Source organism: Hemitrygon akajei, chromosome 5 (assembly GCF_048418815.1).
Source record: "Hemitrygon akajei chromosome 5, sHemAka1.3, whole genome shotgun sequence".
NCBI lineage: Eukaryota > Metazoa > Chordata > Chondrichthyes > Myliobatiformes > Dasyatidae > Hemitrygon > Hemitrygon akajei.
In genome coordinates this window covers 115,269,720-115,291,630 of record NC_133128.1, presented here as the reverse complement: position 1 = coordinate 115,291,630, position 21,911 = coordinate 115,269,720, and the positions used below count along the sequence as shown (strand labels likewise).

Genomic DNA, 21,911 nt, shown 5'->3' with positions numbered 1-21,911 from the left:
TCGGTGTTATCATTTCAAAGGATCTGTCCTGGGCCCAGTATATATTGTAATTGCCATTACAAAGAAGGCATGACAGCACCTTTACTTCCTTAGCAGTTTACAACAATTCGGCAGGTCATCTAAAACTTTGACAAACTTCTATAGGTGCGTGATGGAGAGTATCGTGACTGGTTGCGTTATGGCCTGACATGAGAACATCAAAGTCCAGAAATAGAAAAATCTTCATAAAGTAGTGGATACAGCCCAGTCCACTAGGGGTAACAGCCTCCCCACCATTGCGCACGTCTACGTGGAGCGCTGTTGCAAGAAAGCAGCATCCATGGTCAAGGACTCCCACCATCCAGGCCATGCTCTCTTCTCACTGCTGCCATCAGGAAGGAGGTACAGGAGCTTCAGGACCCACACCACCAGGTTCAGGAACAGTTATTACCCCTCAATCATCAGACACTTGAATCTCAAGGTTATATATGGTGACATATATGTACTTTGATAATAAATTTACTTTGAACTTTGAATGTTGAACATATAGTACATACTTTGATCATAATTTACTTTGATTTTAATGTAACCCTTACTCTCTCCCGTCATTTCCTCAGCCAAAGTGGAGCAGCTGAAATTTGACGTTACTTTGATGCACGCCAATCCTGAGATAGCAGCTCATGAAATGATGGTGGACGATGGCTCCGGGGAAGTTGAGGTATTGTTCATCTGTGGCATGATCTCCTTCAAGATTTTAAGTCTCCCACTCTGGTCCATACCCATTCCCTTATTCCTCCCAATCACTCATTGCCTCTAGACCCATGACAATTCTGCTTTCTAGAGTAACACGCACAAAATGCTGGAGGAACTCAGTAGATCAGGCAGCATCTATGGAAAGGAATAAATAGCCAACGTTTTGGGCTGAGATCCTTCATCAGAGCCCTTCTTCTCTGCTTTCCATCCCACTCTCATCTATACCACTGTTACCTGATATAGATTCAGTCATAGAACACTATAGCATAAAAACAGGCCCTTCAGTCCATCTAGTCCATGCTGAACTGTTCCATCGACCTGCACCTGAACCATAGCTCTTCATACTTCTCCCGTCGATGTAACTATCCCAATGAGGGGCCTCAGCCTGAAATGACAACTGTTTATTCCCCTCCTTAGATGCTGCCTGACCAGCATTTTGTGTATTTATTCTACACTCATATTGTTTATCTTGTTCTATGTCAATGCACTGTGTAACAATTTGATCTGTATGAAAAGTATGCAAGACAGGCATTTCACTGTACCTCAGTACATGTGATAGTATCAAATCAATTCAAATTCCAACTTCTAGGTTTATAATGTCATTCTTCAACCAATGAGAATAAACCTGCCTATCCTTATAACCACAGTCCCTTTCCATCCCAGGCACTGAGCTGGTGAGTCTCTTCTGCGCTCTGTCTACCACACCCCATTTTTCCGTTGATGCACTGTCCTCTGTTTGCCTTGCAGGAGTGGCGTGTGGAGGACCAAGAACTGGTGCCAGTTGAGAAGAGGTGGCATGGATTCCTTTACAGCAAGGAGTGTTACCTGATCCTGTACACTTACCAAGTCAACAACAAAAACCGCTACATCCTGTACATCTGGCAGGTTTGTGTACTCCGTACCTTCCTCTTCACCAAGGGCATCAGGGAGAAGTGACGTCTGAGGCAGCTCAACACTTAAATTTGCCTTCTAATAAGGTCTTGTCCATCACAGGCACAGCCCTCCCCACCATCTTGTTTTTTTTAGTCAATTGTTTTTTAAGTTCTTAGGGATGGTTTTGGGGACAGAGAGGGAGTTAGGGGTCACGATAGGGTTTAGAGACAGTGGTGTGGGGAGTTAGAGGTCAGATTAGGGTTTAGGAACTGAGATGTGGAGGAATTAGAGGTCAATGCTCCATTCCACATTCAAAGGCCAGCAACTAGGATGGTTGATGAAGGAGATCTGGAATTGAGGCCTCTGCTCCGTACCTGAAAGGCCAGCAATGTGGTCCTGGGGATGAAGGACATCCATAGCTATCAGGTTGTCCCAGGTCGGTGCATGTTCTTGTAAGCAGGAGGAATGAAGGCTGGTCAGTTGTTGCACCTGGAGTTCAGTGTGCTGTGTGCTGTTGGTAATGTCTTTTGCACCTTGGCCCCAGAGGAAGGATGTTTCAATTGGCTATGCTCACGTATAATTGAATGATAATTAAACTTGAACTTGAGAGTCCAATACTTGCTGTGGCTTCTCACGTTCCCACACTTCAGCTTCTCACATTCCTACACATTCAAATTGCCATTCAAACCACGATGGAACCAGTCAGGGTACTAATTCTCCAAGTTTGTAAGTGTTCAATGATAAGCAGAACCTCATTAAACATATAAGGAAGTAAAGATTCTGGTGGCCTTCCTTGTAATTGTATCTACAGTATGTGCTGGGCCCATCTGATATATTAATACCCAGGAATTTAAAGTTACTGCGTCTTTGTACCACCAAACCCCAAGTGTAGATGGGTGTATGTTCACCTTCTTCCCCTTCCTGAAGTCAGCAATCAGTTCTTTATGTTGAGTGATGGGGGTATTGTGGCACATCTCAAACAGTGTCCTGTCTCGATCCAGTAAGCTGACCCTTTGCCAAATGGACTTTCCTCTGATTGTGTCTTCATTTTTGTTCTGATGAAGGATCTTGGCCCAAAACGTTGACTGCATATTCTTCTCCATAGACGCTGCCTGACTTGCTGAGTTCCTCCAGCATTTTGTGTGTGTGACTTACTTTTGCAGTCTTTCTCTTCCTCTCTGATCAGAATCAGAGTCAGATCTGAGGGACTGCCTCAGAAGAACAAAGATCCAGGAGTCACTCATAGGCTGGAGCCAAGAGGTTGGGGACCTGAGAAGGGTGGAATGGGAATATATATAAATTAAGAGCCGCTGGTTTAATCTCAAGAGTTTTGGGATGGCGCATTAGCATAGCCCTATTACAGTGTCAGTGACCCAGTTCAATTCCACTGACAATAGACAGTAGGTGCAGGAGTAGGCTATTCGGCCCTTCTAGCCAGCACCGCCATTCACTGTGATCATGGCTGATCATACACAATCAGTACCCTGTTCCTGCCCTCTCCCCATATCCCTTGACCCCACTATCTATATGAGCTCTATCTAACTCTCTCTTGAATGCATCCAGAGACTTGGCCTCCACTGCCTTCTGGGGCAGAGCATTCCACATATCCACCACTCTCTGGGTGAAAAAGTTTTTCCGCATCTCTGTTCTAAATGGCCTACCCCTTATTCTTAAACTGTGGCCTCTAGTTCTGGACTCACCCATCAGTGGGAACATGCTTCCTGCCTCCAGCGTGTCCAATCCCTTAATAATCTTATATGTTTCAATCAGATCCCCTCATCCTTCTAAATTGCAGTGTATACAAGCCCAGTCGCTCCAATCTTTCATTCTACTGTCTACATTCTCCGCATGGCCACAAGGGATTCCTCCACGTGTTCTGGTTTCCTCCCACATTCCAAAGACTAATTGGGCTGTGTGGGCTCATAGGGCCTGAACGGCTTAGTAACCATGCTGCATCTCAAAATTTAAAAAAAAGATTCCAGAAGATAAATGGGTTAGTAGATTAATATAGCAATGAATTCCACAGATTCACCACCCTCTGGCTAAAGAAATTCCTCTTCAACTCTGTTCTGAAACAACATTCTTCTTTTCTGAGCCCTCTAGTTCTAGAATCTCCCACTATTGTAAACATCCTCTCCACGTCCACTCTATCAAGGTCTTTCAATATTCAGGAGGTTTCAATGAGAGTCCCCTCATTCACATAAACTCCAGTGAGTAACCTAGAGCCGTTAAACACTCCTCATGCATTTACCCTTCTATTCCAGGGACCATTCTCATGAACCCTCTCCAATGCCATCCTTTCTGAGAAAAGGGGCCTGAAACTGCTCCGAATACTGTCTGCCTAACACCCTTTAAAGCCTGGACATTGCATTCTGTATTCCAATTCTCCTGAAATGAACGTTAACATTGCATTTGCCCTCCTTACCACTGACTCAACCTACAAGCAATGTTCCCTCTAACTTGTAATGACCAGAGTGTGCAAAAACCTTGGGCTGTTCAAGTTTTTGCCCAGTGACAACAACATGTGCACACTGAATAACTTCTTCAATAAAAGCTGTATAAATAAGCCAGTTCTAAAACCTGCAGACAAATCATCGCAAACCTCATGTTGTTCACACCGCCCGCACCAGACACCGGAAAAGGAAACGTGATTGTGTACGATGGTGAAATATACGTAACATGCCAACGAGGTAGAGGGTGACAACCTTTCGTGAGCAGTTCAACTTCCTTTGTGCACCAGTGGCAGAAGACATGTGCACGCGCACATGCGCACACCTTAACGGGAACATTGCCTGCAAGTTAACCGTTAAGGAATCATGCTCCAGTGAGTACCAGCCAGAGCCATCAAACGAGGCTGAACTGAAAGAAGATGTGAAATGGTTGTCTAACTTTACTCAAGTATGATTTAACAGCGGGGTGTTGTTGGAGTGGTAAAAGCCATTTTAACCAATATTTTTTTATTCTTATTTCAGGGCAAACATGCAAGTCAAGGAGATATCGCTGCCTCGGCCTTTCAGGCTGTCATTATTGACCAACAGTACAATGGTGAGGCTGTACAAGTCCGAGTAACCATGGGCAAAGAACCGAAACACTTGATGGCCATCTTCAAGGGGAAACTTGTAGTGTTTGAGGTAATGTTGTAAAGCTGGCTGGAAGGGAAACGGCTGAAGGTGAAAGGTCTATGCTGTCGTTCTGGTAAATTTAGTGCTGGCATTGGAGAGGGTCCAGAGGAGGAGAACAAGAATGATGCCGGAAATGAAAGGGTTAATGTAAGAGGAGAGAATGATGGCTCTGGGCCTGTACTCATTGGCTTTTAGAAGAATGAAGGGGTGAGGAAGATCTCACTGAAACAGCGAATATTGAAAGGCCTAGACAGAGTGGATGTGGAGAGATGTTTCCCACAGTGAGGCAGTCTAGCTCTAGAGTATATAACTTCAGAACAGAAGGATATCTCTTTGGAACAGAGATGAGGAGGAATTTCTTTAGCCTGAGGGTGGTGAGTCGGTGGAATTCATTGCCACCAATGGCTGTGGAGGCCAAGTCATCGTGTATATTTAAAGCAAAGGTTGATAGGTTCTCGATTAGTCAGGGTGTCAAGGTTTACAGGGAGACGGCAGAAGAATGGGGTTGAGAGGGATGATAAATCAGCCATGATGGAATGGTGGAGAAAACATGATAGGCTGAATGGTCTAATTATATTCCTATATCTTATGGTCTTATTGGGATTTGGCCACAGTGCAAAAACCAACCTACTGATGCTTTGCATTCCAATGGATCTGAGGGGCATCTTTACACAGAGGATGGGAGGTATATGGATGAGCTGCCAAAGGTGGTTGTTGGGGCAGTGTAATAACAACACTGAAAAGACTCTTCGACATGTACATGAGTAGGAAAAGTTATAACAATAAAGGCCAGGCATGAGCAAATGAGACTGATGAATGGTCTTGGCCTAAAACACGGACTCTATTTCGCTCTATAGATGCTTTATCCCTCCCTGACCTGCAGAGTTCCACAAGCATTTTGTGTTCTTTGCAGATTTGGTTTAATTCAGATGGGTATCTTGGTCCATTAGACCATAGGACATTGGAGCAGAATTAGGCCTTCTGGCCCACCAGGTCTACTCCATCGTTATATCATGGCTGATTTATTATCCCTCTCAACCCCATTCTCCTGCCTTCTTCCCGTAAACTTTGACACCCTGACTAATCAAGAACTTATCAACCTCTGCTTTAAATATACTCAATGACTTGGCCTCTACAAGCACCCATGCAATGAATTTTACAGATTCGCCACCTCTGGCTAAAGAAATTTCTTCTCATCTCTGTACTAAAGGGACATCCCTCTATTCTGAGGCTGTGACCTCTGGTCCTGGACTCCCACATTATAGGAACCATCCTCTCTATGTCCACTCTACCTAGAACTTTCAAAGTTAGATAGATCCCTTCCTCATCCTTCTAAACCTCAACAAGTACAGTGCAGAGCCATCAAACACTCCTCATATGTTAACCCTTTCAATATGGATGAGCTGGGCCGAATGCCTGATTTTTTTGCTGTGTTACTCTATCTGAACCAGATTTATGGTGGATGGTGACAGTCTTTTCTCCAGGGTAGGGGAGTCCAAATCTAGGGGACATAGTTTTAGGATGAGAGGTGATAGGGACCAGAGGGAGATGCGGTGAGTATTTGGAATGAACTGCCAGAGGCTGGGAAAATAGTATCGTAGAAAAAGTATTTGGCTGAGCACAAGGAGAGTTGGGGCTTCGAGGAATATGGGCCAAAGGTAAGAAATTGGTGCCAGCTGGGTCAGAACCATGATCAGCATGGACATGTTGGCTGAGGGGCCTTTACCCCTGCTCTTTTGCTCTATGATTCTGTAAGGATTCTGGACTATCCAATCCAAACATTCCAGTATTTTCCCTCTATTACCAAACTTCAGCTCCTACAATGTGTAAGTCCTGCTACTTACGTTCAGATTTGTTTTATTTACCACATGTACATCGAAACATGCAGTGAACTGCGTTGTTTGGGAGTGCAGCCAGTAAGTGTCACCAGGCTTCTGACACCAACGTCCACTGCTCACTCACTCTCACCTGTACGTCTTTGGAACATGGGGACAAACACGGGGAGAGTGTACAAACTCCCTACAGGATAGAGGCGGGAATTGAACCCTGATCAGTGGCACTGGAAGCAGGGCGACCCTTCCAGTATGCTCCAATGCATCCTCGAACTGTTCCTCGCTCAGAGGTTGCTGAGAGCGTGGAACGAGCTGTGGATGGAAATGGTGGATTTGGGAAGCTTGGATAGGTAGTACATGGACAGAAGGTGTATGGAGGACTATGGTCCCGTTGTGGGTAGCTGGGACTAGGCATAATAACAGTTCAGTATGGACTAGATAGGCTGAAAGGCCTGCTTTTTTACTGTAGTGCTCTCGGACTCCAATATAATTAGAGCTATAGAGTCCATGCTGAACCATTCAAGCTGCCTACTCCCATCGAACTGCACCGGGAACACAGCCCTCCATACCCCTACCATCCATGTACCCATCCAAACTTCACTTCATGTTGAAATCAAGCTTGCAAGCAGCACCTGCACTGGCAGCTCATTCCACACTCTCACCACCCTCTGAGTGGAGGGGTGTCCCCTCATTTTCCCATTAAACTTTTCACCTTTCACCCTTAACCCATGACCTCCAGTTGTAGTCCCGCCCAACCTCAGAGGAAAAAGCCTGCTTGCATTTACCCTATTTATACCCATCACAATTTTGTATCTCTATCAATCTCCCCTCAATCCTCTACGTTCCAAGGAATAAAGTCCTAACTTATTTGATCTTTCCTTATGAATCAGGCCCTCCAGCCCCAATCAGATTAGGCCTCACCAACACCTTATACAACTTCAACATAACATCCCAACTCCTGTACTCAATACTTTGATTTATGAAGGTCAGTGGTGCCAAAAGCTCTCCTTATGACCCTATCTACCTGTGATGCCACTTTTGATGAATTATGGACCAGAATTCCCAGATCCATTTGTTCTACACACTCTTCAGTGTCCTACCATTCACTGTGTAAGACCTACCCTGGTTGGTCCTACCAAAGAGCAACACCTCACACCTGTCTGCATTAAATTCCATCTGCCATTTTCAAGCCCATTTTTCCAGCAGGTCCAGATCTCACTGAAAGCTCTGATAGTCTTCTCACAGTCCACTACACCCCAAATCTTTGTGTCTTTTGCAAATTTGCTGATCCAATTAACCACATTATCATCCAGATCATTGATATAGATGACATACAGCAATGGACTTAGCAGTGATCTCTGTGGCACTCCACCAGCCACAGGCCAGCAGTCAGAGAGGCAACCATCTACTACCACTCTCTGGCTTCTCCCACAAAGCCAATGTCTAATCCAATTTACTATCTCATCCTGAATGACGAGCAAATGAACTTCCTTGACCAACCTCCCATGTGGGACCTTGTCAAATGCCTTGCTGAAGTCCATGTAGACAACATCCACTGCATTGCCTCAATTTTCCTGGTAACTTCCTTGAAAAACTCTATAAGATCATTTAGACACGACCTATCATGCATGAAGCCACGATGACTATCCCTAATCAGTCCATATCTATCCAAACACTCATTATCTGGTCCCTTAGAATACCTCCCAATATCTTTCTAACTACCAATATCTGGCTCACCTAATTCCTGGTTTATTTTTAGAGCCTTTTGTAAACAGCAGAACAACACTAGCTATTGTCCAATCCTCCAGTACTTCACCTGTTGCTAAGAATAAATTAAATATCTCTGCCAGGGCCCCTGCGATTTCTGCACTTGCCTCCCACAGGGTCAGAGGGAACTCTTTGTCAGACCCTAGGGATTTGTCCACCCCAATTTGCCTCAAGACAGCAAACATCTCTCCTCCATGATCTGTATCCATGAAGTTGATGCTGCTTTGCCTCACTTCTGTAGACTCTGTGTGCATCTCCCAAATAAATACAGATGCAAAAAATCCATTTAAGACCTCCCCCATCTCTTCCGGCTCCACGCATAGATTGTCATTCTGATCTTCCAGAGGACCAATTTTGTCCCTTGCATCCTTTTGCTCTTAACATATCTGTAGAATCCCTTAGGATTTTACTTCAACTTGTTTGATGGGGCAACTTTGTGCCTTCTTTTAGCCCTCCTGACTTCTTTCTTATTCTTCTTGTATTCCTGTGTATTTTTGAATAATAATAATTATTATAAAAATATTTGAAAAGAAAAGTATTCCTCAAGTACCTCATTAGTTTCTACCTGCCTATACCTGCTAAGCAGCTCCTTTTATTTTCTTAACCAGGGCCTCAATATCACTTGAAAACCAAGGTTCCCTGAACCTGTTATCTTTACTTTTTATTTTGACAGACACATACAAGCTTCGTACTCTCAAAATTTCACTTTTGAAGAATGCCTCTCACTTGCCAAGTACACCTTTGCCAGAAGCAGCCTGTCCCAATCTACGCTTGCCTAATCCTTCATAATACCAGAAGAAACTGGCCTTTTTCCTGTTTAGAATCTCAACCTGTGGATCAGAGCTATCTTTTCCCATAGTTACTTAGAAATTATTAGCATTATGATCACTAGATGCAAAGTGTTCCCCTGCACAAACTTCTGTTACCTGCCCTGCCTCATTTCCTAATAGCAGATAAAGGATCGTGCACTCTCTTGTTGGGGCTTCTACGTACTGATTAAAGAAACTTTCCTGAACACGTTTGACAAGCTCTATCCCACCTAGTCTTTTTACAGGATGGGAATCCCAGTCAATAGGTGGAAAGTTAATATCACCTACAATATCTTCTGCTGAGTCCCATCTACATGCTCCCGGACCATATACTTCCAAACCCCTCCAGTTGAAACTTCTTTTAAATGTTACATTGAACCAGATCTAGCATTTCTACTGGCAGCTCATCCCACACTCACATCACTCTCCGCGAGAAGAAGTTTCCCTCCGATTCCCCTTAATCATTTCACCATTCACCCTAAGCCTATGGTCTTTAATTCTAGTCTCAACCCGAAGGGAAAGAGCCTGCTTACATTTACCATATCTAAGCCCTTTGTAATTTTGTAAAACTCTAGCATCTTTCCTCATTCTCCAGGGAATAAAGTCCTAACCTGTTCAACCTTTCTCGATAACTCAGATCCTCAATTCCCAGCAACATCCTTGCAAATGTTCTCTGTATCTTTCAATCTAACTGATATCTTTCTGGTAGCAGGTGACCAGAAATGCACACAACACTCCACATTAGGCTTCACCAATCTCTTGTACAACTTCAGTTCGACACAACATCGACTTGGACACCTCAACATCACAGGTCAAGGAATCAGTGATCAACTTTATACATTTATATGTATTGGGAATTGCTGTGGTGTGTAGGTCAACAAAAAACAACATTTAACAATGATAAAGAATTATATTAAAATAGAGGTTCAAGAACATATATGGAATAAAATGTGCATCTTGTAAGTGTCTTGTACAACTTGATTTCAGCACAGACATCATGAGTTGAAGGGCCTCATCCTGTGCTGTACTGACCTATGCTTTATGTTCTGTTTTACAGGGAAGCAGTTCAAGGACTGAGGATTATGAGTCAGAGGACCATGGCAGTCTCTTCCAGGTTTCTGGCAAGAATGAGTACAATACTAAAGCATTTGAGGTCCCAGTACGCTCCTCCTCCCTCAACTCCAATGATGTCTTTCTGCTCAAGACCAATAGCCATTGCTACCTCTGGTACGGGAAGGTAAGGACCAGTTCAATTCTTTGGGATCCCTATAATGAATCATGTTCTTGCCTTGAATCTCTGGAAAGCAGCCTTAACCCAATACAACTCCGTTGAGTTGTCAAGATGGTGTTGAACATTTAGTGAATTGCTTGCTTGTTTGAATCCAATGAATTATAAACCAGAAACACGAGAGATCTAGAAATCCAGCAAGGCGCTCACAAGACCTGATGAAGGGTCTCAGTCCAAACGCTGAATATTTATTCCCCTCCATAGATATTGCCTGACCTGTTGAGTTCCTCCGGCATTTTGTGTTAATTATAACTAGATCCAGATTCAAATTTATTTATTGCATGTACATTGAAAGCTACAGTGAAATGGGTCATTAATACCCAACACAGCCTGAGGATGTGCTGGGGTCAACCTGCAAGTTTCACCACACAAATTGGCTGCACAACAAGTGTCAAAACAACAATAGCAAAACAAGCCCCGTTCTCTCTCCCATCCACACGCACCAATGGGCAGTCCTCCAAATTCAGGACAGACCTCCAGCATCCTGTCTCCAGTCTTCAGCCATTGGGCTTTGAATTCTGGGCTACCAACCAGCCTTCAGGCTCTGATCTTCAGTACCAACCCCCAGACTAGCCAATGACATGACCCCCAAGCAAGGCTTGAATTCCAGACCTTGAGCTTCCTTCTGTCTCCTGCTCACATAGACTCCTCTTCGCTGGCCTTCAAGCTTGAAGTGAAGGTCTAGAATATGGATGTCCTTTTTCACCTGCCCCTGTCACTGGCCTTTACTACAGGGCAGCACTGTAGCATACGAGGTAGCATTGTGGTTAGCGTAATGCTGTTATAGGCATCCGTTAGTCTCGTGAGACCGTGGATTTGCGCCTTGGAAGGTTTCCAGGGCGCCGGCCTGGGCAGGGTTGTATGGGAGACCGGCAGTTGCCCAAGCTGCAGGTCTTCCCCTCTCCACGCCACCGATGTTGTCCAAGGGAAGGGCGCTAGGACCCAAGCAGCTGTAATGCTGTTACAGCGCTAGTGATCAGCGATTGGGGTTGAATTCCCACTGCTGTCTGTAAGGAGTTTGTACGTTCTCCCCATGACCACGTAGGTTTCCAACCACGTTCCAAAGACCTGTGGGTTAGTGTAAGTTAGTCATGGGCATGCAATATTGGTGCAGAAAGCATAGGGACACTTGCGGGCTGTCACCCGTACAATTGTCAGAGATTTGATTTGACCCAAGCGACACAACTCACTGCATTTTTCAATGAAAATGTGACTAATAAAGCTAATCTTTGAACTGTTTGAGTGATCAGGGCATTTCTCCTTAGAAGAACAGAGGATAAGAGATGACTTGATAGTGGAGTATAAGATTTTCAGAGACAGATAGAGACATTTTCCCCAGGGTGGAAGTTGCCAGTACCAGAGTATATTTGTTAAAGCTAAGTGGAAGAAAGTTTTGGGGGGGGGGATATCAGAGGTAGCTTTTCTCCCCCCACAAGAGAGTGGTAGGTGCCTGGGATACACTGCTAATTTTGGTGGTGGTGATTAAAGTTTTATTTGTCACGTGTACATCAGAACATACAGTGAAATGTGTTGTTTGCATCATGTAAAACCAGCAAGGATTGTGCTGGGCAGCCTGCAAGTGTCACCACGTTTCCAGCGTCAACAGAGCATGCTCACATCTCATTAACCCTTTGGAATGTGGGGGGAAGCCAGAGGACCCAGCGAAAAACCCCATGGTCGCAGTAAGGAAGTACAAACTCCTTACAGACAGCGGCAGGAATCGGACCCCCGACCTCCAACTGAAACTGTGGTGGTGCACTAAGAACTACGTTACCATGCCACCCAGTAGAGGCGGATACTATAGGGACTTTTAAAACACTTTTAGACAGCCACATGGATATAGGCAAAGTGAAAGATTATGGGCTGTGTAGGAGGGAAGAGTCAGATTGATCGTGGAGTTAGGTTTATATTGGTCAGCACAACATTGTGGATGTGGAACATCGTGCTGAACCTGTTCTGTGCTTTATTTGCTTCCATTCTTGACTGTACTCTACAGTTTATTTTGCACAGCGAAGGAGTCTTCATTCTCTGTTTTCATGGCACATTCTTGGTCTTCTGATTGTATGGGTAATCTTCACAATGAGTCTGTGTAATCAGGACTTCTCCTTAGCATAGGAGTGATTCCTTTGAGAGTGCTAAGATAAATAATATTGCTGTTGAGGAGCAAACATGCCTTAGCTGATCGAGCCCAAGGTGAGAGAAAGATTTGACCCTGTATTACTTGCTGACAAACAGCCTTGGCCCTGAGATGTAGAGTCTACAGTACAGAAATATGCCCTTCCACCCCTCAGAAAATAAGACATGGGAACAGAATTGGGCTTTTTGACCCATCAATTCTGCTACTTCATTCAATTGTGGCTAATTTATTATCTTTTCTCAATCCCATTCTCCTGCTTTCTCCCTGTAACCTTTGACACCCTAGCTAATCCTCTTTGCAGCTAGCACAAACAGCTATTTTATACCCATAGAGATAAGGGAAATTCTATTCTAATATAGATAATAATAAACCAATTAGAAAGTACCTGATCAATACTGCTGTGAAAAGGTAACCAACGAGAAAAACACTCACTTGATGCAGAGCTTCCCCAGCTTTCCAGAATTACACTTTGTATAAACACTATTAAACTCATTTATTAAACTGTTAAGCATACTATAGCCACCAGAAATCATAGTAAGCATTTACTTATGCATAAGTAATTATATAAAATACAAGCAGATAATTAATTATTGAAATCTAAAGAAAATTACAATTAAACATTCAAATTCAACAACCCTCCTTTTTCTAAGTCACACGAGGGGACTTCTGCTTCCCCTCTGCCATTTGATTCCTAAATGAACATCGAAGCTTTGGACACCACCTCACTTTTTTTTAATATACAGTATTTCTGTTTTTGCACATTTAAAAAAATCTATTCAATATACATAATTGATTTACTTGTTTATTTATTATTATGTTTTTATTTAATTTTTTTCTCTCTCTGCTAGTTCATGTATTGCATTGAACTGCTGCTGCTAAGTTAACAAATTTCATGTCATGTGCCAGTGATAATAAACCTGATTCTGATTCTGATGTTTAGAATCATTGCATCCAAAAATTCAGAGGCAGGAAAACTTGTGGTGCCTACTTTACATATGAAATAATCAAGAAAACTACTTATTTTATGAAGTATCAGAGTACTGTATGCATAAACCAAGATTACATCATGGTTAGGCAGATTAGTAGGCACACATGCAAGTTTGAACTAATCTGTTAACGATTGCTTTTAAACAGGTAAAAAATATGTGAATTATGATAAGGCCTATAAGTATAAATAATATGACTCGTAATATTGAACAACCTCAGCTTCTGAGACTTGAATGAATCCAATCAAAGAAATCCCATCTGTCAGGTTGATGTATTTTAGCTGCTTCTTTACGAATATGATCAGTCAAATTAGTCATGTCTTCAGATTCATTAGGCATGTAAATACAACAATCTTGTCTATAACTGCACATGCAACAGCTAAGAGAAGGTCTAATGGTTACTTGTCATTGAAGCTGGAGTTTTCGGAACAGATGTGGGAGTGGCTGGGGTCCTGGATACATTAGTGCTGGTTTGTCTGGACCCGGTCGAGAAGGGCAAAGCTTCAATTCTCATGGGGAGAATTGTGAGGAGATAGTGGGAGCCCACAAATAGAGAGTTGGAGAGAGCTTTCTGAAGACCTTGACCGTTCACCCTGTGTTCCGAGCTGCTTTTGAGGAAGTGTGTGGCCTCACTGGGCTGGATGATGAGCATAAACGAGGGACTGTGCGGTTCACCCAGTCGAAACCAGTCGTGCGACAGCCTGGGGAAATAGCGAGAGTGACGGGAAACCCCAAATTTCCCGGAAAGCCTGAGGCTGAGGTCCTCTAGGTGGATGCTCCGGAAGACCATGAAGAGGAGTCAGGCTGACCTGCTGGGGTACTGGTGAGGAGCCCGTGGTTATACAGGTGAATAGAATAACAGTAAGTGTCAGGAACACGGGCGAGGTAGGCCACCCTCAGCTGGGGGTGCCACTGGCACTCCTCTTTCCAGTGATGGTAATGACTAGTGTCCCTGTGAGACAACCCGGGGAGAAACTCTCTCCGAAAAAGAGGAAGTTGATTGCCGAGTTATTCAACTTCAGGGATTCCCTGGTACCTGGAGTGAGGAAGAAGAGGTTGATAGGGAAGATGTCTCTTCTACCGACGAGTTTGATGTGTGTTGTTCCAAGAGCACTTGCCACACCATCTGGAGTATTGGACTCTGAACAGGCGTACAGTCCCCAACAAGTATACGGTCCTGAGAATCGAGGTTGTGCTGGCCTGTCTGAGAGGTGTGAAGTGGTTCAGTGTGCTGGGCTTGAGGAGTGGATATTATCAGAACCCCATGAGTGAGGCTGACAAAGAGAAGACAGCATTCATATGTCCACTGGGATTCTTCCTGTTCGAAAGGATGCCCCAGAGCATATCAGGGGCCCCTGCGATCTTCCGGCATGTCATGGAGAAAATGGTGGGGGATACGAACTTGCATGAGGTGTTTGTGTACCTGGATGATCTCATAGTGTTCAGGTCCACCTTGGAGGAACACGAAGCGAGGCTACTGAAGGTGCTGGGCCGCCTGAAAGCTGAAGGGTTAAACCTTTCCCTGGACAGTGCTGGTTCTGTAAGAGGTTGGTCAACTATGTTGGGCACATAGTCTCATAGAGGCCTGACGAAGGGTCTTGGCCCGAACCGTTGACTGCTCATTTCAACGGATGCTGCTTGACCTGCAGAGTTCCTCCAGCGTGTTTGTACGTGTTGATTTGACCACAGCCTGCAGATCCATCTAAGATAGAGCCGATGACCAAATGGCCAAGGCCCCAGACTGTGAGTGCCTTGCACTCTGTGGGTGCTACCAAAGGTCTGTGAAGGACTACTCTAGGGACAGTAGCCCTTTAAATCAATTTCTGTGAGTTTACCCTCCCATGGGGAACAAAGGGAGGAGGATGAAAGGGGAGGATGGTAAATCTAAGCCCTTTGGAGGCCTTAAGAGCAAGATTGGATGCGAAATGTGAAGAGGCCTTTCAGCTGTTGAAGGGGCTGCTGATGAAAGCATCTGCATTGGCTTTTCCAGACCCCTGATTGCCCTATGTACTGCAGACAGATGCCAGCAGAGAGGACTTAGGCAGTGTTCTGTATTAGATCAGGGGACAGGGTTGAGACCTGCCTCTGAGCGAAACTATCCCGCACACAAGTTGGCGTTCCTGGCGTTGAAGTAGGCTGTGGTGGATGAGCTAAGTGACTTGGTGTCAAGTTTGAGGTGAGGATGGACAACAACCCATTAATGTACATCCTGACCTCAGCGAAACTGGATGCCACAGGCCATTGGTGGTTGTCAACGTTGTCTGCCTATGATTTCAGCCTGAAGTACCGGTCGGGGAGCCAGAACATTGATGTCGATGCATTGTCCTGACGTGTGCACGAGGGGCTGGACAGGGATGGAGAGTGGAAGAACGTTCCTGCCCTTGGAGTCAAAGCCAGTCTTCCATTACGGGGAAGGCAGGGGAAAGGCAAGGACAGGATCAAGCGGTAGATCATTTGGGAGCTTTTGATGGTGCCATTCCACAAGCTTACTGCAACCTGATTGTTCTGAAGACAAAGCAGTTGCTGGAATTGAGTCCTGGGGAAGTGGCGAGATGACCCATGCATAGGTAGCGTCTGGTTAGCAGATGTACAAGTGGATGTGGCCCAAGTGGACAATACGAAACACTCTGCAATATCTCTATGACTGAGTGAATGGACCAGATTGGAGTTGAGGAACCAGATCCTACACAGGGTCACGACGCCTCGACCAGCCTCAGCGTTACCAGCTGGTCCTGCCTGAGAAGTATCGGAGAACTGTGTATTCATGATGTTTGGGGTGGGGATCTGAAAGACAGAGGGCAGATCATCACAGTAAGAATGTGAGTGGACGGGGTGGAGCTAGAACTGACAAGAGTGATTGGTGATCCAGGCGAGGAGGGAGAAGGCAGATGGCGATGGAAGGGTGGAAAGAGAAACAGAGGTCCTCTTCCCTCCCCTATCTGCTAGTCCTTGCTCCACCCCTTTCCTTCAACCTTTCAACCTTTCAGTCCAGCTGAAGGGTCTTGACTGTCCATGTCCTTCCACAGACGCTGCCTGACCTGCCAAATCCCTCCAGCGATTTGTGTGTTGCTTGAGGAGTGTCATCAAGTCAAGTTCATGTTCAAATGCATTGTCATCTGCCTGTACATATTTACAACCAAACAAAACAACGTTCCTTCGGACCTCGGTGCACCCACAAAACATATATCACACATAAAACTAAATATTACTATAAAATACAACTCAAAATGTTTGAGTACACGGTACAGGTAAACAGTAAACAGCTTGCTGTGCTAGTGATGAGACCTTGGTGGTAGTAGGGTATTCATTAGTCTCTCAGGCTGAGGGAAGAAGCTGTTACCCAGTTTGACTGTCCTAGTCCTGATGCTCCTGTACCTCCTTCCTGATGGTAGCGGGTCAAAGAGATTGTGGGATGGGTGGTAGGGATCCTCATCAATGCTTCAGGACCTTCATCTACAACGCTTCCAGTAAATGTCACAAATATGTGGGAGGGAGAACCCAGAGACCCTCTCGATGGATTTTACTTTTCTCTGCAAAGTCTATAATTCCTTATAGCATTCGTACCACACAGTGATGCAGCCAGACAGCACACAGATGCTGTTCCTGTAGAAAGTTGTTAGAAAGGGTGCGGGGAGCCTTGCACGCTTCAATCTCCGCTTTCCTGGTCCTGGTTGAATGGTAATGATTGATGTTGTATCTACAAATGTTTGTAGTTAGTTGCGAGAAGTCTTTTTGGTCTTTTCTCTGTACTGTTTATTGATTGTCATAGAATCATAGATCAGGGAAACAGGCCCCTCGGCCCAATACGTTCATACCAACCAAGATTCCCAATGATGCTAGCCCCATTTGCACAGTAGAGAAGCAGTTAACGTAACACTTTACTGGGTGGTAGGATCTTCAACATGGCTTCAGGCCCTTTACCTATAACGCTATTGGTAAATGTTACAAATAGATGTGGGGCGAGACCCCAGTGATCCTCTCAGCAGTTTAACTCAACTTTTATGAGGAGATGTGGGGCGGAGGGTGGAATGGAACAAAGGGACTATCTTTGAAGGTGCCGCGGACCTTTATCAGCACACTTGTCCATGACGATACAAGAATGTGACTGAAAAATCAACATGGTGCAGATGCTGGAAATCAGAAATAAATACAGAAAATGTTGGAAGTTCTCTACAAGTCAGGTAGCGTTTGTGGGACGAGAAACAGAGTCAAGCCCTCCAACCCTGGTCAATCTCCTTTGCACTCCCTCCATTACAATTATTTTTTGTCAGAACTAAGGATGTAACTGTGCTAGAGAGAGTGCAGAAGATGGTGCTTGGATGGAGGACTTTGATTATGAGGGGAGACTGGATAGGCTGGACTTGTTTTCCCTGGAACTGAGGGGTGAACTGATAGAGTTATATAAATGCTATGAGAGACATAGATATGCTAAATAGTCAAAGTCTTTTTCCAGTGGTAGGGATATCAAAAATAAAAGGATATACTGCAGGTTTAAAGTAGGTGACAGCATATTTCCATTCCCATTTATGTTTTTGATGTGACCGCGTGGGTTTCCTCTGGGTTCACTGGTTTGCTCTCATATTCCAAAGATGTACGGGTCAGGGTAGGTAAATTGTTGGCATACTATGTCGGTGCTGGAAGCGTGGTGACACTTGTGGGCTGCCCCCAGCACATTCTCGGACTGTGTTGGCTGTTGAAGCAAACAATACTTTCCGCTGCATGTTTCGGTGTACGTGTGACAAACAAAATTAATCTGAACGTGAATGCCAGATTTGAGCATTGTGGGAGTTTGGAAGAGCCGAAGTTTGGGAATGCAAGGAGAATGCGGGAATGTCTGGATTGGATGGTCTGGGATCCTGGCAGAATCACAGAGCAAATCTACACAGATACAGGCCCTTCAGCCCAATGGATCCACGCTAACTGATCATTGTTGTTGATGGTGATGATGCATTTCACTGTATGTTTTGATGTACACACAACAAATAAAGCTAATTGCTTTGTTAAAAAGGGTAAAAGGAAGGAAGTTTAAAGGGGATTGGAGGGGCAAGTATATTTTTATCCCCCACATAGTAGTTGATGTCTTGAACTCACTATCAGAGAAGGTGGTGAATTCAGGTATGATCACCACACTTCTCATTGCAATGGAAAAACAGCCAGCATAATCCAAGATTCTTCCTGTCCCAGTCTTTCCTTCTTCTTCCTCCCATCCTCCCCCCAACATCAACCATGCACTTTCAGCAAAATCCCCCAAACTCACTGGAAGAACAAGCATGCCACCATCAGTGTCTTTCCCCCAGGTGCCATGACAGTGTAGTGAACAACACAACACTATGACAGATTGGGGCGTTCTGGAGTTCGGAGTTCAATTCGTTTGTACCTCCTCCCCGTGAACCACGTGGGATTCCCCTGTGTTCTCTGGTTTCCTCCCACAGTCCAAAGATGCACTAATTAGTAGGTTAATTGGTCATTGTAAATAAATAGATTAAATAAGTATATAGATGGATGGATAAACAGACATTCCAAGCTTTCCTTGGGCAGGCAACACCACAGCAGTAGACTCCCAAAAAACACTCGTTCCCAAGTGGTCAGGGAAAGAGGTTACCCTGGTGGAGGAGGGAAATTCAAGGATGTGGTCAAGGCCTGCTTCAGGAAATGCAACATCCCTATTTTATCCTGGGAACCTCTTGCCCACAACTGCTCAACGTGAAAAAGGGGCATTGGGGCTGGCGTACATTGGGAGCACACGGACTTTTTGCAAGTGGTGGGAGGAGTGCACCATCTCACAAACTACCCACCTCCTGCTCCATGCCCCATTGGAGGTCTCACCGTTCTCACATGGACCTCATCGGCAACCTCTGAACCCACAAATCAGGAGAGGAAGTTGGTTATCTTTGAACCCAAGAGGTTGTCTTAAGAGGGATAAGAAGACCAAGAAGAAATAAAATTAATTCCAAGTTGGCAGTGTTAGCCCAATGCTTAGTTTGGATTAATATACTCAGATAACAAAACAAGTTTTCTTGGGATTGTACTTAAATACTTACAGTTAGAATGACAATTTTAAATGTTACTGGGCTGTACAGTAGATTTCTAAGGTGGGGCACTAAGAGCAGAGAGAATGCAGGAGAATGGGGTTGAGAGGGAACATTTATCAGCCATGATGGAGTCCCATCATTTTGCTCCTCTACCTCTGGTCTAATGGACAAGTGCCCTAACAGATTTTGTCTTGCTGACTGCTCATATAACCTTGTAAATTCAAGGCTGCACACTTTGAACTTTGGTCTGACTTTGATGTGGCCATAGGAAAGGACAGTGCACTCTGGGATAATGGGGAGGAGGCGGGGAGGGGTACTGGTGGGAGGAATGTGTGGGTGATGGGTGGATTGAAAGGACGAGGGAGGGGAAAGAGTCAGCATTTCAGGTCCCAGTATAAACACACTGCTCCTTTCCAGAGATGCTGAGCTCCTCCAGCAGTCAGTGTGCCTGTTACATTGCATTTCCAGCATCTGCAGGAACTCCACAATGTATACGATTTGCAACTCTTTTGCTATCCTGCATCAGATTACTGAACAGTCCTGGAAACTATGAACACTGCTTCACTATTTTTGCTCTTTCTTGGCACCACATAAATGAATAAATGTACATGTATATCAAATTGTATTTTATAGTACAGTATATTTTATGCCTTGCACTGTACTGCTGCCACAAAACAACAACTTCCCCAGCATAAAGTACATCCATGATAATAAGCCTGATTCTGGTTTGAATAGAAAACGTTGTCTCTACATGGTTCCTATAAGCTCTCTGCTCCTGTTACAGGGCTGCAGCGGTGATGAGAGAGAAGTAGCCAAAAAGGTGGCTACCACCATCTCCAAGAGAGACAAGCAGAATGTATATGAAGGCCAGGAGCCTGCTGAATTTTGGGTAATCCTCGGAGGAAAAGGACCATACGCCAGCAGTAAGAGGTATGAGCTTCATCTTCATGGACAGCCCTTGGGACTGAGGATAACTTACCTCCACACCATTCTTTGTAAGAGCAGAAGATAGCTATATGTGACTTCTTTTAATATGTGGTAGCAGAAGTATACTAGCTACCACAAGTTCTTGTTAGTGTGAGGTCTTGGTCCAATAGCTCGGAGCTAGAAGATCATAGGAGACAAAGCTCTCTGATAGTCATAGAACATAAAACATACAGCAGTACGGTACAGTACAGGCCCTTCAGCCCACAATGTTGTGCCGAACTTTTAACCTACTCTAAGATCAATTTAATCTTTCCCTTCCATATAGCTTTTCATTTTCTATCATCCATGTGCCTATCTAAAATGTCCCTAATGTACCTGCTTCTCCCACCACCCCAGAAGCATGTTCTACACACCCACCACTCTGTGTGTAAAACACCTGTAGGTTCTACACACCCACCACTCTGCGCGTGAAACACCTGTAGGTTCTACACACCCACCACTCTGTGCGTAAAACACCTGTAGGTTCTACACACCCACCACTCTGCGCGTGAAACACCTGTAGGTTCTACACACCCACCACTCTGTGCGTAAAACACCTGTAGGTTCTACACACCCACCACTCTGCGCGTGAAACACCTGTAGGTTCTACACACCCACCACTCTGTGTGAAACACCTGTAGGTTCTACACACCCACCACTCTGCGTGTGAAACACCTGTAGGTTCTACACACCCACCACTCTGCGTGTGAAACACCTGTAGGTTTTCACAAGTAAAATGGCGTGAGGCATTCTATGCTTAAGAAAAACAGTATCAACTCATTTATTGTACTCCAAACACTGAACAAAGAACTTTACGTAATAACGTCATCACATCAGACCAGCCTCTCAAAGTGAAACCCCAACTCAATGTTGGTGGTTGTGAATTACGTACATTTCCACCAGTTACGATTCCTTACACAGGCCCTCCAAGAATTCACTGAAACCAGCATTGCTCGGACGAGCCTCCTGGCTCTGGTCCTGTATTCCACGGGTGGAGGAGCAGCAGGTGCCTCTGGCTTGTCCAGAGGTGTGTTGACACGCTCATGGTCATATTGTGATGCCAGGGGCATGGCACTGGAATCCTCCGAATCTTGGTGGTCCAGTTTAAGGTGACTTACCGAAATACATTCAGGTATACCCATCTTATCTATGAAAATATCTCCGTTCTTATCTCTGTTCCAATGGGCCATTGTAAAGGGGCCTAAAGGGATGTTGGTGTGCGTCATAGTGGACGAAAACATACCAGGCAGATTATAGGTCAACAGGAACCCAAAAGTGCTGTGTGCCAAGTTGGGAGGTAGGAATAGGTGAAAAGGAATTGAATTTGCTGAGGAGAGTGGAACGCCGTTGAGAGGCCGACCAGGCAG

The 21,911-nt window shown here is 44.8% G+C and overlaps 1 protein-coding gene across 2 annotated transcripts in view; it reads left to right on the top strand.

Annotated features, from left to right (window-relative positions):
• The window catches only part of vil1 (villin 1), an 87,851-nt gene that overhangs the window by 40,837 nt on the left and 25,103 nt on the right, over positions 1-21,911 (top strand). For both annotated transcript variants that reach the window (XM_073046252.1, XM_073046251.1), the window contains exons 11-15: positions 597-697; positions 1,480-1,617; positions 4,578-4,736; positions 10,193-10,372; positions 20,363-20,508. In XM_073046252.1, the coding sequence (XP_072902353.1) occupies positions 597-697; positions 1,480-1,617; positions 4,578-4,736; positions 10,193-10,372; positions 20,363-20,508 (724 nt within the window). The remainder of the gene's footprint in view (positions 1-596; positions 698-1,479; positions 1,618-4,577; positions 4,737-10,192; positions 10,373-20,362; positions 20,509-21,911) is intronic.